Source organism: Tachysurus fulvidraco, chromosome 22, assembly GCF_022655615.1.
Source record: "Tachysurus fulvidraco isolate hzauxx_2018 chromosome 22, HZAU_PFXX_2.0, whole genome shotgun sequence".
NCBI classification, from domain to species: domain Eukaryota; kingdom Metazoa; phylum Chordata; class Actinopteri; order Siluriformes; family Bagridae; genus Tachysurus; species Tachysurus fulvidraco.
This window is the reverse complement of record NC_062539.1, coordinates 15170900-15188794: the sequence shown is the minus strand read 5'-3', so window position 1 is coordinate 15188794 and position 17895 is coordinate 15170900. Positions and strand designations below refer to the sequence as shown.

Genomic DNA, 17895 nt, shown 5'->3' with positions numbered 1-17895 from the left:
GAGAGATTTTTAAGAGGTAACTGATAGGAATAACTGACAGGAAGAGACATACACATGTGAACGAACCTATGCATATATATAAAGAAGATCATTTCTGTTTTTCATTCATTCATTCATTCGTTCGTTCATCTTTTGTGTTGATAACAAAAAGATCCAAAAAAGTGCGCCAATATAGTGATGCCAAAGGGCTCGTTCAGCAAGCGTGCAGCGATGCTACAGGCTTCTACCCAGGCTTCAATCTCTGATGGGTTAGTTAAGTAAAATGATCAGCACCGTGACATATCTAATAATCAAAGACAAAATGTCTTACAAACATCCCCAGTCTCCTCTAACAATCTGTAGATTTTTCTGAATTTGAGAATGTATTTTTTTCATAACATACAACTACCAATAAAATAAATAAGAGTCAAATGAAATAGGAGAAAAATTTAAAAGCCTAAGAATTTTTTTAATAGAGAAATCTGGACACTGGACAAGTGCTTGAACATGGAATAAAAAAATTACATTCATAAACAATGCATTCAATGTTTTCTAGTTGAAAATTTTAATTTGACTAATTTTTCGCACGAAAAATCGTCTTTTTCTGGACTTTTTGGAGTTGGATTTTAGCTCTTAAACTGCTCTTATTTTTCTGACAGAGATATATAAATATATATACATAATCAAATATTTAAAGGCACTTTAACAACTTTATAACGAGTACTTTAAACACTGCCTTAACACACATGATGCAACTCGATCGTGTGTGTGTTTTTTTTTTTGGTTCAGGTGAGATCTGATAGCAAAGAGTACAGCGGTTTCTTTCCCGATGAAACATCTCTTACATCTATTATCTAACGAAAGCTTTCATAAAAGAGCCAGTTTGTAACACAAACCCAGTGACCTCAAAACATATGAAAGTGAAATTGCTTTATTGCACTTCTGTGCTCTTCTTTCGGGTTGCTTCATTGAGATTGAGCCGATAAGGTTTTGGAAAAGCGAGGCCTTCCTCTGTTCACACACAGATAAAGAGAAAGGCAGAGGGATCATGTTGCGTGAGACACAATGCTGAAAGGAAGCTACAGTAGAGCTTCAAAAAGTGCCTGGACCCTTATTGTTTGTGATTTTCTATAAGTTGGTCATTAATAATCTGTGATGTAGGTGTCATTTGTCAGGTTGATAGAACAACCCCCCTCCCACACACACACACACACATAAACACACACAGAGACTATAGCACTGGGCCGTATTGGCGCGTGGCGCGTGGAAGGGCTGAATACTTGGCAGCTTTTGCTGAAGCTTTCTGGCAGCAGGCCAAGCCAAATATTTCTTCTGGATGAGAGCATACTCATACAAGTCCACAGAGCCACAGGGCTTCCCTGTATTTGTGTGTGTGTGTGTGTGTGTGTGTGTGTGTGTGTGTGTGTGTGTGTGTGTGTGTGTGTGTGTGTGTGTGTGTGTGTGTGTGTGTGCGCGCGAAAAAATAAATGAAAGCAAGAAAAAGTGTAAAAACAGAAGAAATGAATGTATGTTCAAGAGGGTGATTCAAAAAATGTGTGTGAGTGTGTACAGTATGTGTGTGTGTTTGCATTATTTTTAGTCACACTGACCTTTTTTGTGATTCAGAAGAACTATGTCTGGTCTCAAGATGACAACTCACTTAGATGAGATCTTTGTCATCTTAATCTCTGTCGCTCTCTCTCTGTATCTCTGTACCTCTCTGTTTGTGTGTGTGTGTGTGTGTGTGCGTTACAGAGTTTTAGGTACCAGCTCCACACAACCCACTCTTCAGTTCTTCCACTGACACAAACTATCTTTATGCATTTCTACTATTCACACACTATAATATAATATTTTCAATACACAATAGACTTTATGTAATAAATAAGAAACAGTATTCAGCAGATGTAAATGCAGATGTGTAAGAGAATCTGGTTAATTACATAATTAATTGGAATAATTAATGAACTGCTATATAGCTTTGATGCAGATGACTACAGAGATAGAAACTATTGATTCATTTATTATTTCAATTAATTAAATAATCAATCAATTAAATAATGACCCGAATTAAGTGCGCAATTAATTAACGGATTAATTAATTAACTTGTTTATTTATTTATTTATTTATTTCGAGTAGAAGAAATACACTTCGTCGAGTGAAAACACCAAATAACCAAAACTTTGATCAGCGACCCGACAAAACTGTCACGGAATCATTTTAAGACATTAGAATTTCAAAACAGTCTCATTTGCGTAAAGTTCTCATTAAAGGATTTGAAGGGAAATTAAAGTCTCATTGAACCGCTGAATTTGACTGTTAAATACAAAAAAAAAGAAAAAAGAAAGAAAGAAACTCACCTACATGTGAAATTATGCTGAGAGACAGTTTTAAAAAAGGGATATTTTAATATTAGAAAATACACTCAGAGGTTATTTAAAATCCAACCAATTCGCACTGGCTCTCTAGATGGGTGGACAAATAAAACGTTTCGCGACGTCGGGATGGAAATTTGCAGGAATTCATTTACAAAATGGAATTTTATCCTTATTAAAATAACAAAAAAGAAAAAAAAAAGAAATCACATGTATTGATACGTTAACTGATCGATTTCGTTTCATTCTAATAGCACAGCGTTGGAAAAATACCTTCATTTATATTTGTATATTTATATATATATTAATTTCATTTTATTTCATTTAAATTTTTTTTTAAATCCTGCTCGCTTCAGCTTTCGTTAAATCGTCCTTTGGATTTTCCCTCGTGTGGTTTTGAAACTGTTTTATTAAGAGGTCATACAATATATGGTTTATTTATTTATTTATTTATTTTCTTTTTCTGCACCTCGGAGAATTTTATAAATCTGAACAAAATCCTTTTCACGTTTATTTCCGTTTTGTTCCCTTGTTCTTTTCGCGTGCATAATCTCTAAAGGCTTACTTATTATTATTATTATTATTATTATTATTTTTTAATATTATTCCAATTATTCGAATATTTTCATGCACAATGCGCACGAAAGTTTGTGGTGTTAATTAGTGCTGTTGATGTTAATTACGCGTACTGGGTGGAGATGTCTGTGCGTGCGCGTGTGTGCGCCTTATCCATCAGCTCCTTCTTGGACCACAGTCCTCCTCTTCTTCTAAAGCTTTATAATAATCAACGAGTTGCTGAAGACTCAAGACTCCTCTGGGATTTGAGACTTGAATGGAAATTCCGACAGGTAAGAGTTTTACCGGTGTCATTTTTTTTTCTTATTTTAATGTTGCTCATTTCTCTCTTTTTATTTGTCATTTGTGCATTATTTATTTTACTGCATACACAAATAAGATAGCATACGTTGTTATCATCCACAGATAGGGATAAACAAAGTGTAGGTAAATATGTCAGAGTTTGTGGTTTTGGATGTTGAAATAAACATTTGCGCTTTCGTTTCCGAGCGCGCGCTCACGTGTTTGAATCGATACCTTAACTTGAGATAAACGGAAAGTTCAGAGGTTTGTCTGACTTTTCCCTTTCAAACGGTTTAATCGATTCGGATGCAAAAAAAAAAAAAAAAAAAAAAAAGCATAGCACGTGCGTGTACGTGTGCGTGAGAGGAAGGTGGATAGGAAAGTGGCGAGGGGGAGGGACACATACGGTCTTATACCTGGCTTACTATATACATTATAAAATAGGATTATAGATACTATATATATATATTGTAACTAAACTTACACGCGCTTTAATTTCATTACATTAGGGGAAAAAAATCGGGACTCTCCTTATCAGCGTTTCTCTATTTATTTCGATGTGCGTGCGTGCGTGTCCATGTGCGCGTATAGGGGCGCATGGATGTGTGCACTTTGTGTGTATCTTTGAGACTCAGCACTGGTTAAGGAAATGTTATCTACATTGTATTATCGACGTTCTCTCTCTCTCTCTCTCTCTCTCTCTCTCTCTCTCTCTCTCTGTGTGTGTGCGCGCGCGCAGAAACAATGTTTGTGCATGAAGTGTAGTTTTAAGGCTTTACTTTAAAAATGAAGGTACACTATATCCATATTTCTAGGTGAAAAATATGTGAGATATGTATTAAAGGTACCAGTGTGGCTCCAGGTGCCCTGTTAAATCCCACAATTTTATTAAGTATAAACCAGGTAGAGTTTTTTTTTTGGGGGGTGTGTGTGTATACTTAAGGTACTTATTTTGTACCTTTGGTTAGAAGACCTAGAGGATGTGGTAAAGTCCAATTCTGCATGTTATTTACATTAATAAATTTCCGTCTGCTAGATCCTGAATATAAAGCTAGTTTAGCACATTTAGCACAAATACTGGTTTGATGCTGATGTCAGGTAACACATGTGTACTTTGTGTTCATTTTACATACACAGTAATTATTATGAACCCTGTACACTAAAGTCTGAGTGGCTAACCACACACACCGGTCTGTTTACTGGATAATGAACAATCAGGAAATGGCTTATTTGGAGCTGCTTTGTCAAGGCCCATCTTCTAACAAAACTGTGCATCAGCCTCTAATTTATTTCGTCTGTGACGATAAAGTCAACGAATAGTGTCCTTCTTATTCGAACTTTCATTCAATCACTTTTTTCTGCTTTTTTTAACGTTGACAGCACAGCATACAACTGCAGCCATTTTGAGGATCAAACATTTTGACCACATCAAAGTTGATCTCAGTAGCAATTAGTGCACATATTAGCAGGAGTTAGTCATCTTTTATTGAGCTCTCACATCAGCAAAATCAATCAGTGTTACTGAAATGCCAGGAGGTGATCAGAACGTATTAGAGCATATGTGATATATTAGAAGCACCTCCTTTGTGCCTGGTCAGTCGGCATGATATTTATTCTGGAAGAAAGTAGAGGTACATCTTTTGTGACAAAATGACCGCAATGCCAATGAGTTGTAGTTTATCCAAATGTATAAAGTGGACAGATTTGTCTAAGCATGCCAGTCCAGAGACACATGCAATGTTCGACCAATAAACATCTCCAGATCATGTACAGACAGGATGTATTTAAAGTGGAAGTGAAATATACATGTGCTTTGACAAAACAAGCATATTGACTATAGCTGACCTGGACAGTGTTCCCAGATGGCAGGCATGGATTGGCAGGATTATAATCGAGGCTGTGGCTTTAGCACACCAAATGATGACATAAAGTGGGGGGTTGGGTTTCAGGGGTAGTTGTGTGAAGCTAAACGTACACAGACATTACGCTACCATTGTGGATTAACTTTCCCAGAACAATAGCCATTTCCCCCCACTTATCCACTCATGAACACACACACAGGAAAATTCAGGTTGGATTTAAACACCCCCTCCTCTTCCAAAGCCACCACCTTATTCTCATCCTGAACTAATATGGCAAAAAAAAAAAAACTTGAGAGTTAGATTTTTTTTCTTTGAGATAACATACAGTTGTAAATGTGTTTGAAAAAGGAGGGGAGTGTGGTCTGGGCATGTTGGGGATTGTTTGCTTGCAGGGGGTGTTGGTTTAAATATAAATGCAAATAATCCAGTTGAGATATTTGAATGTATGGAGTCAAATGAGCACTTTTTATGAACATCATAAAACAGATGGGATGTGGTTTGCCCACCGGCAAATAGATTGCAATGATACCTGACAGAAAAATTGGACAGAAAATAAATGAACACATTTCAATCAGAAGTTGACATGCCAATCTCTGACTTCACGGTGTCTTTTTTTTTTCAGTCTGTCACTCACTCTCTCACCTGTGCTTGAAGCCCTATTGCCAAAGCCCAGCAGTGGGTTTGATAGCGACCCTCTGCAAAACTAACAAAGCTGCTGGAAGTCCTTCTGTCGCTTTTGTTTGGCTCCTTTCTTCCCTCGCAGGCATGTAAGCCACATTAAAACCCACTACAGAAGCCAAAAAAAAAAGCCCATTTGAATTTGACTTCAGAGCTGAGAGACCCCTCCCTCACCCCCACCAGCCTACTCTTTCCTTTATGGCACGAGCAAAAAAGAGAGAGAGCAAGAGAGAAAGGTATACCAAATGGCGGTAGGAGTCGGTGATGACGATAATGGTGGAAAACGCAAACTCCACTCCTTGCCAGATTGTTCCCAGTCGCCGAGTCCAGACCACATGGCAGTTTCAAAAGGAAGCGCTCGTTTTTCGCTCAAAAATCTCAGAGCTTTGTTGTTGTTTCTCCTCTGCGGCTTGTTATTGAGTCAGGGCCCAGCTGGAGGCCAGATTCGGGTCGAGGCTGGAGGAAGAGACGGGCCTGCAGGGCCTCGGTCTTATGGGTCGTCTGTCGCCAGGAAGTAGGAGGCAGCAAACGAGCGAATGATGTGGTCAGATCTTTGTCACCAGAAGAGCTTGGGTGGGTTCTTGTATACTGTATGTGTGTGTAGGGATGTGTGTTTCCATCTACGTTTTTGTTCAGGACTCAAGCGCCTTCCATTCTCTTGTCACAACCAGACCAGTTTTCTCTTCTTCACCGCTCTTCCTCCCACACATAGATATATGTTAAAGGGTTCTAGGGGATTTCCAGGCTTTATTTAAACAAAAAAGCATGCAGAGCTTTGGAAGAGTCTTACAGTAGCAGGCCACCAGAGATCTGTTCTGTCTGCTGTTTGGACTTTGCTCCGTTTTTTTTTTTTTCTTCTTCTGAAGAGATGGTTTGTGGACTAGGATTGTGTACTAAGCTTCACTTCAGTCACTTCACTGTGTGAGAGTGTTACATTCTTCCCTTTTATGATTCTGATCAAACTGTATGAGTGTAGGAGAGTCAAGAGGCTGAATGTAGCACCCCCTAGGGGATAGCAGAGAGGTTCCAGAAGCTGTGGAAGAGGAGGAGGATGAGGAGGAGGAGGTGTGAGGAGAAACATAGCCATCAATCTGCAGTTCCGCTCTTAGTAAACAGCAACAGGTTATTGAGTCACTGGCGCAGGATGTCCTTCCTTCCTTCTTAGGAAGAGAGCCAGAGGAAGAGGGATCAACACCTCCCTCCTCCTCCTTTTCTCTTCTCTCTTTAAACAAGACCATCTCTCACCAGCTTTGTGTTTGCTGCCTGATTTTATCTACCTTAACAGAAATAAGCAAGACTTCTTCATTGCATTTCCTTCTTCATTACTTTTATTGAAAATGAGTGATGTAAAATCTAGATGATTTTTCCTGTGTGTGTGATGCATATGACATGACCTTGGAGGGTGGAGAGAGAGAGAGAAAGAGAGAGAGAGAGGGAGGGAGAAAGGGAGGGAGGAAGGGTGGAGGAAAAAGTGGGAGGAGCCAGGGCTTCAACAAGTCAGAAAGAAACATGCTCAGGCAGTTAGTCAAACTCGAGACACTCGCAGGAGAACACAGTCGCCATCTGGACTAGCGGCTGGACAAGAGAGGGAACGAGGGTGATCTGCACCTGTCCCACGAACACACTCTCTTTCTGCCGCGTACACACACACACACGCACACACACACAAGCACACTCAGGGGAGAGATCAGACAGCTCTATGTGCGGCTGGAACCAAAGTCTGTCGGTGAGTGAAACTGTTTGGCTGATGTTTCAGTTTGCTTTGAGCTTTGAGAAGAATCAAGGCACTCAATGTTTTTATTATTATCATTATATATATATTTTTAATTAATTACATTGGTTTTAATTACAGCTAATTACATTGTTGTGTTCTTTTGGTCAGAAAAAAAATCTGTTAAAAATAATGAATGGTATTTGATATTTGTGATGTTTTTTTTTTTTGTCATTTATTTGCCTGTTTATTTATTCATCATTTTTTTCAATTTGCATGTCAGTTAGCAGAATTGACTTTTTTCCTCTCAGGCTTTTCAGGACTGCATGATGAAAAACGTCGTTAAAATTAAACTCTGTGTAAACGTTTGTACATTTATGAGATCTAGTGCCTTTTTTTGTGTGCGATCGTGCTGGAGAAAATATTATCTTGTGTCTTTATGCTATAAAAAATGTCACGCTAAAAAAAGGTGTTACATTTTAATAGTTTAAAACATATTTTAAATTGAATCTGAAAAAAAAAATCTTATAAATAAACTTGATTTTTTTTTATAATACCTATATATCTATTTTGGAATGATATATTCCTAATATTCATAGTATTCGAATGTCAGACCGATTCTTAGGTTGAGTTTAAGCTTAGCTTCGGTTTAATTTGGGTTTGACTTGTGAGGAAAAAAGAAAAAGAAAAAGAAAAATAGAAAAATATATATATGGTTGCCCAGTTTGTTCGTGTTCAGTTTCTCGGTTTCATTATTAGTTTTGATCTTGCAGCTGTCCTACACACAGAATTAAATGACAGCTTGCATGATTTTTGTCTCTGTGTCTTTTGACTCATGGAAATAAGACTGTATAAACAGATAATATGAACCAATAACAAAATGCGAGGAGTGAATTATTCTTCTCATGATTTATTTATTTATTAAAGCTATTGATTTATTATTATTATTATTATTATTATTATTATTATTATTATTATTATTATTATTTTTGATTCTATATATAAAATGGGTGAAATAGACTAAACGAATTCAGCACATTTTGAAATTAATCCGTGTCCGTAACAGGTTTTAGGTGAGCGGGACAAGACAGGGTGTCTCGGCTCAGCCTGATCGTGGGACTATCTTGGGAGGGAAGTGTTTGAAGCTTGTTTGTGCTGCCGTGGCCCCCTTATGGAAAAAAAAAAGTTGTGATTCTTCCCCTTTTGTTCTTCCACACACAAACACGCACACTTATTCCCTGGGATGTTTTATAGACTCCGACGCTTTACAACTCTGATTCCAATTTTAGCTCCATTCAGACGCAGACGCAACTTCCTTCCTCTGTCGTCTGTCGTCCTGTCTGTGAGGGTTTTTTTTTTTTTTGGCTATGATGGGAAAAGATGAGAGAGTGAAATAAAAATATAATCTACGTGTAGATAGAGACGATAATTGTGGTGTTTAAAGAGGTGTTTGATGGTTGTAGGATTGGATGTTTTTGTTCAGCATATGATTTCGTTTTGTTTCGTGCTCGCGTGTGGTTTTTATTAAAATTCTGTCGAATTTCCTGTGTACTTTTGCTGTGAATTTTCATTTTGTTAGCTTTCCATTATGAACGATTATTAGATGACCTAATTATTCTGGCACACTATGACTTGTCAGAAGCGTTAGTTATTTTGTCATTTATTTTTCCTTTTAATTCAATTTCAAAAAGCTGAATTTCCATTCACTCTTTCAATATTTCCTCTCCCTTTTTTTCTATCTGTCTCGACTCCCGTCTTTCTCTCAGGCCGCCTCTCAGCATAGCTCTGTCATGTTGACCACTGAGGGCGCCCCGAACACCGTCGACCAGGTGGATCCGAAGATGATCGTCGAGGACGCCGACATGTCCAAATGGACGGAAGCCGAGTTTGAAGAGAAGTGCACGTACATAGTGAAGGACCACACGTGGGAGGGTGCGGACAAACCGGATCTTCCCCGTGCTCAAACCTCGCTGCCGAGAAACTTGGCATTCAGATATGCCCCTGACTCCAAAGAGGTATGGCTGTAATGACTCACTGCTGCATCATACATTAGCAGACTGACAAACTCATTGCCTGCAGCATGGCGTTTGGGTTTGTGGTGTCAGATTCATCCATGGTACTGTACACACCATCTGCTTGTAAAGAAACTTCCGTGAGTGAGTGTACCTATTATTAGTGTGACGGCTAATATTGACGCACGGAGTGTAAAATTATCAGCCTTGAGTATAAATGAGAGGACTGGGAAAGAAATAAAGAGTGTTCCTTTGCGTAATTTGCATGTCACAGAAAGAAGTGCGACTCTCCCATCTTCCATCACATCAATCGTTTGTTATCTTGGACAGACAGTGATGACTGTAGTAGTGACGATGTGCAAACTTCCTCTTGATTTGAAGCGAGGAAACCTTTGAACGGCTCAGTGCTGTCCTTATAGAATTTTCTTGGTCTTATCTCTATAAAAAAAACAGCAGTTCCACTTTAGAGATTCGTTCAGCGTCTGATGAAAAAGGGTAGGACGATATGCAAAAAGAGAGAGAGAGAGAGAGAGAAAGAGGGGATGAAAGAGAAGGTGGAAAAACAGTGAGAGGGAGCAGGCGAGAAGCTCGGGAGCCGAGCTAAATCTCTGTAAATGAGTTATCAAAAAGACGACCTAATCTCCCTACTGAACTGCTACTCTGCTGTTAGGCTTTCGAGAAATGTGAGGGGATTTCCTACTGCTTTATCCGCATGGCTGTTTGTGTTTCGGGGTGTATATGGAAGAAAGGTGGTGGGGGAGGTGTAGGGGCAGTTTGAAGAGCGGATCTTGGTCGAGGAGATTAGATTGAAGTCTGGTTGTTGTAATCCAAAAGGCCAGACAGCAGCTCTTCGTTCCATCTGCCTTTGGGCTTTTTTTTGATGCCTTTTACCTCAAAGGAAGAAGCGCAAGCTATAATCGTAGGTGTGGATTTATGCTTTGAGGGTTGTAGTAGTGTTTGATGTGGTGAGGAAGGAGGCCTACAGTAGTAATGAGTATAGGAGGGAGGGTCTGGGCACTTAATGAGAGGTGAGAGAGGACAAATGAGACATAATTTCCCCAAGCTTAGAATTGATGTCAAGACAGATTCTGCTTGACCCCTGACTTCCTAGAGCTGTCAAAAAAAGTATTCCAAAAAATTACAGCACTTACTGACTGCATCTTTAGTCTTCTGAGAGACTGTGAATTGGATCTCCTACACGAATTTCTTTTAATTGAGGTCATCCATCCTCTTAAGTGCCCTTTAAACCACCTCATAAATTGCTCTTGACTGCTAAAATAGCACGATGGGATTTAATGTTGGGTCATAAAATTGTTGGTTTATCTCCTGACCCATTTCTTACTTTTTCTTTTTTTTTTTATCTCCACAAGGTGATCGGTGTTGTGAGCCGAGAGTACATACCAAAAGGAACTCGCTTTGGCCCTCTAGTGGGAGAAAGTTACACAGCAGAGGATGTCCACAAGGATGCCAACAGGAAGTACTTCTGGAGGGTGAGTTTTTTTTTTTTTTTTTTTTTTTAAGAAGCTTCACTTTCAGTAAAGGGGGAGCAGAAGAAATACGAGAGAGAAAAAACACACCCGAACAGGTCACTTCCTGTTCCACTTCCTGTTCCACTTACTTCCTGTGTGACATAATGGGTGCACGGAGTATGCGACAGCAGAGCATGCTTACAGAAAAAATGCTGAGTTAGTGTGTAGTGTTTTGAGAACCACAGTTTGTGTCTGTGTGGGAGAGTGAAGATTTATTTCGTCTTGTGTGATCTTGTTTTGACTGTGTTGTTTCTCTTCGTCAAAAAAAAGGGCGAACGACTTAAGAGCTTAATCTTGAGATCGATGGCTTATGACACAGTTAGATGTCAATTGGCTGCACCACAAAGTTTGGTTGTTTAAAACCGCTGCCTATAAAGCTTTCACATCAGGTTGTCACCAAGCAACTGCCAGTAAGGCATGAGGTGTACTCGCTCTCTCTTCCCTGCCTGTGGCTTTCAGCTGTTGAATACAGATGTCGTCATGGTGAAAGTGTCAAGTCATCATAGTGCGATCCAAACCATGACCGTAAAAAATGTTTTTTACTCAGAATTGTTTTTTTTGGTTATAAGACCACAGAGATCCCCTTGTGGAAAGATGCTACTTCGTACCTGCTAACAAACAGTGACATCTTTCCTACGTTACTGGATATTGGAGTAGCATTGACAACAGGGCGGTGTGTGTGGAGGGGGTGGGATGGTACAGTAAAATGTGTAGAAGAACATAAGATTGGTGTCACTGAGGGAAGCCTTGGTTGTGATGTCAAGGGTTCCTGGAAATGGTGGAGTTAAAGTGAATAAGACTCTACATTACCCCAAAACAATCCGTTCCACTCTAGGCCTGAGAGTGCATGCGAGGGTGTGTGTATGTGTGTGTGTATGTGTGTGTGTGTCTATGAGTGTGTATGAGTGAGAGAGAGAAGACATGCAGATTCAACATGAGAGTGTGAGTATTGGTGGGAGTGTGCTTACTGAGTCAGCCATGTGGCTTTTATAAGAGATTGTAGCTTTAGCATCTCCCACTTGTCTGTCTGCTCGTTTCAAGGGCAAGCGTTAAGATCACATTGTGGGAACTTAGAGAAAAAAAAAAATTGTATTAATTGCTAAAACCCTGCTTTTCATTTCCTTTATCTCAGATTTATGCAGAAGGAAAATTCCATCACTTTGTAGATGGCCTGGATGAGGAGAAGAGCAACTGGATGCGCTATGTGAATCCAGCACACTCACAGCAGGAGCAGAATCTGGCTGCTTGCCAGAACGGTATGAACATCTTTTTCTACACGGTGAAGGCCATTCCTGCTGACCAGGAGTTGCTGGTGTGGTACTGCACAGATTTTGCACATCGTCTCCACTACCCTCCCTCAGGAGACCTCATGATGGAAAAGCTCAGTAAGTACAAAAAAAAATACCTTAATACTAATAATATAATGATGCTTAAGTCATTTTTGTTGTTCCTGGGGATATTTTCCTGTTCCGTCTTAGTTCACAATGAAGCAAGGGGAAGAGTGTTGACTTGGTCATAGTCTGTCATTAACATACTAACAGTACATGTTCTTCTCTCTTTCATCTTCTCTAAAAACTGAATTCCTTGTAGTAATGTTTCTGTTTAGGCATAGTAATGTTGCCGGTAATTACACAGAGAAAGATGCTATTGCCCATCATTTTTACTTAGACACTCTTTCAACATGAAAGCTCACTCAAGATGCTCAATCGGTTCTTGCTCAACCAGTAGTAAAAGTTTCAAAGAAAACATTTTATGTAGCAGTCACACACACACACACACAAGAGAGAGAGAGAGAGAGAGAGAGAGAGAGAGAGAGAGAGAGAGAGAGAGAGAGAGAGACTTAGAAGAGGAAGGAGACAATATGCAGGTGTGGCGGGAACAGAGCAGTCTTGGTGACTCCGCTCCCCAGGGTCATGCGCATACCCTCGGGGTATGGGAGCCTGGTCTCCCCCAGCGAGTTCCATGCACACACACACACACAAAGTAGTATATAATTAGGCTTTCTGACCTACCTGCTACCTGAGAAAGTAAGAGCAATCACCTTATCTGCTGCTGTCTCTCAAACCAGAGTCATAGCATGAACAGGCTTATAGCCACTGCACATATGACTCAGTATAATGGAATGGGCTGAGATGACTGGCAGGGCCTCCCACATGGGATTGATTTAGAAAAGCTTGAGCTGTCTCGCTCCATGGTTCAGTAAACTTCTTCAGTTTTCTGAAGTAAATTGATGCTTCAGTCAAACATACTTCAAGAAGAACCTTCAACCATCACTACTTTGTAACCTCTTCTTCACACACATGTGTGCATAAGGGAAGTGCAGACAGATCTTTGGCGCAACTCCATAATTTATTTGGCACTTTAAAAGAGAGGCAAAGAGAGAATAAAGCAGAGACAAAAATGCCCCATTGACTACTTGAACTTCCTGGCGATGGGGCTGTGCTGACAGATTGATATCAGTTGGGATTGCTTCCCTGTTTGTTTTGCACAAGTTCTCTGGGGAGGACTGGGGAATGGCGCTATCTCTGGAAGGAGTATTGGAAGGGGGGGAGGTTACTGATAACCTCTAACTGCGTTTACACATTGCTCACGGAGCAGAAGGATGGGGGCTATAAGAATGGGGAGATTTTTAGGAGGATACTCATCTTGCAAACCACACACAAACAACTAGAGCAGAAAAAGACACTGTTGAACTATTCGTAAAGGTCACAGAAAAGGTAACAGGAAGTGATTATGATAATTTAGTTCCACTTTAAACAGTAGTTCTATTATGAGGGGTGTAAAAGAACAGGATATTTAATACTTTGTCTACTTTTGAACATTTTCATTTGAAACGTTTTAAAGACCTCTATATCTGGTATGAAAAGGTCTCCAACAATGGTCAAACTTTTACGTTTTAAGCTGTGTAGAGGTGTGTAAAGTGAGTGGAGTCAAAGCTTCCTATTAGAAGGAAACTTTCAATCATTTGCTGCCACATCCATTAGATACTATCAGTGCTCTGAGCAGAATTCAGCCTACTTCACCACCCTGACTGGGATCCGCTGTCATGCCTCACATCCTGTGTACAGCCCCTAGGTTAATCAGTCAAACTGTCTCCCTTAATTGAACGACTAGGCTACTTTGTGTCCTGAACCTTCTTTGCTCGGGAAGATCTATGTGCTGTGTAACAAAGGATCTCCTGTAGCAAGAAGCCAGTAGCGTGGGGAGGAGCCCATTATCTTACCTAGCACAGTTAGTATAGATTGTATTTTGTAGTACTGGATGATGATATATAAGTTGCATATGTGACAGAGAGAGAGAGAAGAGGAACTCACACATAATAACGATGCTAGAAGCCAGTGCTTTGTAGTCTAATGTGCTCCTTTTATTTGTATCTACAGAGCAGAGTCTGATAGAAGCAAAGCAGCAGGCATCAGAAGAAAAACCTGTTGTGAAGAGAGAGCATACTGTCTCAGAAATCCTCAAAGACACATGGCGGGAGCCAGCAAGACCACTGCCCACTCGTCCCCACTGCCCTGTCAGCCCTGACAGACCCATCTACCCCCGTGTCATCTACCCAATCCGCCCCCAACATCACCTCAGAGAGGATATCTTAAAATCCAGTCAAAGTATCTGTTTTGCCACTCGTTCACCTGCACTGTCCTCGGCCACCCCTAGCCCATCAGCACGCAGCAGCCCTGAAACCACTCCAGGAAACAGTCCTACCCCAGCAGATCCTAGGGATGCCCTGCCACTCTACAGTGGCAGCCTAGGTCACTATCCTGGTTACTCCCCGTCCAATCCCCTTTCCTCATTTTACCCCAACCCACATTATCTATTTGCCCCTTATTCCATGAGTGGAACACCACCCATGGGGAGTGTGTTCTCCCGCATGTACCCCCTTTATAACACTTTAATGACACCCCACATGCCCCTCCCACACACCATGCTTCCACCTGAGCAAGGTCGACATTTTCTGCTACCACCCCACAGGGACTTCCTGCTTCCACCGCCCAAGAGTGCCTTCTCAAGAGCAACAACCCCGAAAGACAAAACCCTGCATGGACACCCTCATGCCCCTGTCAGTGGTTCTCCCACGGCTGGTTCTGCAGTCTCTGTCGATCAACAGCCTGCCAACCCGACCTCAGCGCAGCCTAGCATCCGACGTTCAGATGAAGAGGCAATCAATCTCAGCAAGATGAAGCGAGGCCCTGCAGGATACAAGACCCTGCCGTACCCATTGAAGAAACAGAATGGCAAGATAAAGTACGAGTGCAACGTATGCAGCAAGACCTTCGGACAGCTCTCGAACCTTAAGGTGCTTGTTACTTGTAATTATTTTCTTCAATCCTTCAGTCTTACACACATACACCTCTTGTTATGAATGGGACACTGTGTCTAACCCGGCTCCCCTCTGCACTATTCTCAGGTGCACCTGCGTGTCCACAGTGGCGAGCGCCCTTTTAAGTGTCAGACGTGCAATAAGGGCTTCACTCAGCTGGCACACCTGCAGAAACACTTCCTGGTCCATACAGGAGAGAAGCCCCATGAATGCCAGGTAAGCCTAATCTCCTCATAACTAAACACCTGCCATCTAGCTGTGTTTTGGAGGTTGAAGGTTCTTTTTCAGTACTAAAGCTCCTTGTTCTCAACAGGTATGCCACAAGCGTTTCAGCAGCACAAGTAATCTGAAGACTCATCTAAGGCTGCACTCAGGTGAAAAACCTTATCAGTGCAAGCTATGTCCAGCTAAGTTCACACAGTTTGTCCACCTCAAACTGCACAAACGGCTGCACACACGTGAGCGCCCCCACAAGTGTCCACACTGCCACCGCAACTACATCCACCTCTGCAGCCTGCGCCTCCACCTCAAGGGCTACTGCCTGGCTGCTATGCCTTCCCCCCACTGCAGCCTTGATGAACTGAACCGCATTAATGAAGAGATTGAGCGCTTTGACATCAGCGACAATGCTGACCGACTGGAGGAGATTGAGGGTGTTGATATAGAGAGGCTAGTGGAAAAGCAGATCTTCAGTGTGATCTGCCATGAAATGGACCTCAAGGCATCATACCACAAAGGCAGCACTGGAGCGGATTTGCTTCCTTCATCTAGCACCTACAGCCTGTATGAGCCAAGTGAAACATCAGTTATTAAACTCCTACCTGTCAAGGTCAAACAAGAGACTATGGAGGCAATGGAATCTTAGCCCCAGCCCGAGCACAGAAACTTACTAAAACATGCTGCACCCTCAGCCTCATCGGTTTGCCCGGTCTGGCTGTGGACAGCCACAGGTGTACACGCTCCTCAAAAGGAGACAGGCTTAGATCTTTGCTTTCAGGGACTTACCATACTCAGGGCTAAGAGACACTGCTCCAGGCCACTAGTGGTCCAGTGTGTCCTACATTTACTTTAGAGACAATCATCTATTTCTTTATTCATAATAATATTATTGTTGACATCATTGTTATTTGTTATTATTTTTGCTATTGTTATTCCTTAATAATATTTGGTTCAGTTTGTTATGCAACATCCTTAATTTATTGTCAATGTTTACAATGACTGGGTAATTCATTGTAATTCACTGTTCTGTATATTTTCTATCGTCACTCTTTTGTACATAGTTTCTTGTAGCCTGTGTTAGTTGTTTGTTTGCCCTTTAATTGTGATGAACTAATGAGTACCAGATTTGAGGAGCTCGCCTTCATTCAGGGTTTTTTTTTGTTTTTTTTTTTGTATTTTTGAAGCAGACAGGTATTTTTAAAAGAAATAGCTCTTTTGTGGAAGGCTGTTGTAATACCATAATGGAATTTTGACAATGCCACCTTCACCGCGTCTTAAATGCTGGGGGCCTTTCCCTAATTTCTATTGAGCACTCCTCGGTGTAACACAAAAAGGGCATTTCCTATATTTTCAACATGTTACCTCAAACTGTGAGTGTGTATGTATGTAGGCTGTGAGTGTATTAAGAAGGAAGTCAAAGGCATATCTATTTATTGCTTTTCTACTTGAAGAAGAAACCAAATGTCCCTGGAGTAGTGATCTCTATGTGGTCCAAAAAAAAAAAAAAAAGTCCTAACCAAAAAAAAAAAAAAAATAACCAAACCAAACAAACAAACAAACAAAAAAAAAAAACCAGAAGCCTGGTAGCATGTAGCACACTGGCTATGAAGCTGAGAGTACTTCTCTATTCACTCACTAATATTTTGGAAGGGGTTGGAAGGGTGGGGAGGGTCTGACATACTGAGCTAGTTACCAAAGTTCACTTAAACAACAGTGAGTGTCTATAGTGATAGTAGTCGCTGTTTAGATGTTGTCTGTTCTACACGTTTTGTTATTTGCCCTTTTTACACTCATGGATGGCACAAATCAAAGTGCCTTGGTCTTTATATGCACTGGTTTATCTTCATTGGCCTTTTTCTGTACTTTTTTTTTTTAAAAACACATTTTGTAAAAGTCATCATTTCGATGGCTCGATGACTTTCTTTCCCTAAGGCGCCAAAGTGTGCTGTAAAGCAGTAGCATCTCTTAATTTCTGTCCTGATGTATGACCAAAGTCTTCCCCATATCTTCAGCTTTAAATGAAATGTAAAGAAAGAAAGAAAGAAAGAAAGCAAAGAGAAACTCCTCTGTCACTATGTTTACATACAGGTTTACATAGTTATTTAATGCAACTTGTTTAAATTGTAAATTATATAAATGTTCACTGACATAATAGAATGGTCTGTCTTTTCTTGTCATTTTGTTAAAATATATTTTGCTTCGATATGAAACATGCTAAATTGGAAATGTCCTTAAAGACGAATCTTCGCGATCAGTCTGGTACGAACATAAATGTGCAATTTTGGCACAATTTTCAGCCAGTCTACATTTGTACCGCATCAATTCTGAGTTTGTTTTGATTTGAAATCAC

The 17895-nt window shown here is 40.5% G+C and overlaps 2 protein-coding genes across 2 annotated transcripts in view; one reads left to right on the top strand and one right to left on the bottom strand.

Moving 5' to 3' along the window:
- Nucleotides 1-17895, bottom strand: part of atg5 (ATG5 autophagy related 5 homolog (S. cerevisiae)) — a 41808-nt gene that overhangs the window by 2019 nt on the left and 21894 nt on the right. The gene's annotated exons all lie outside the window — the stretch shown is intronic.
- On the top strand, nucleotides 7302-17761 carry prdm1a (PR domain containing 1a, with ZNF domain). The gene is made up of 7 exons (XM_027142849.2): nucleotides 7302-7479; nucleotides 9231-9479; nucleotides 10847-10966; nucleotides 12138-12390; nucleotides 14386-15302; nucleotides 15414-15542; nucleotides 15640-17761. The coding sequence occupies exons 1-7, from the start codon at nucleotides 7453-7455 to the stop codon at nucleotides 16189-16191; spliced, it is 2247 nt and encodes a 748-aa protein (XP_026998650.2). The 5' UTR covers nucleotides 7302-7452; the 3' UTR covers nucleotides 16192-17761.

Excerpts from the sequence above, each read along its gene's own strand:
- prdm1a (XM_027142849.2), top strand. The coding sequence starts at position 7,453 with ATGTGCGGCTGGAACCAAAGTCTGTCG. Across the intron at positions 9,480-10,846 it reads ATGCCCCTGACTCCAAAGAG|GTGATCGGTGTTGTGAGCCG; the intron begins GTATGGCTGTAA and ends TATCTCCACAAG. Across the intron at positions 15,543-15,639 it reads AGAAGCCCCATGAATGCCAG|GTATGCCACAAGCGTTTCAG; the intron begins GTAAGCCTAATC and ends TGTTCTCAACAG.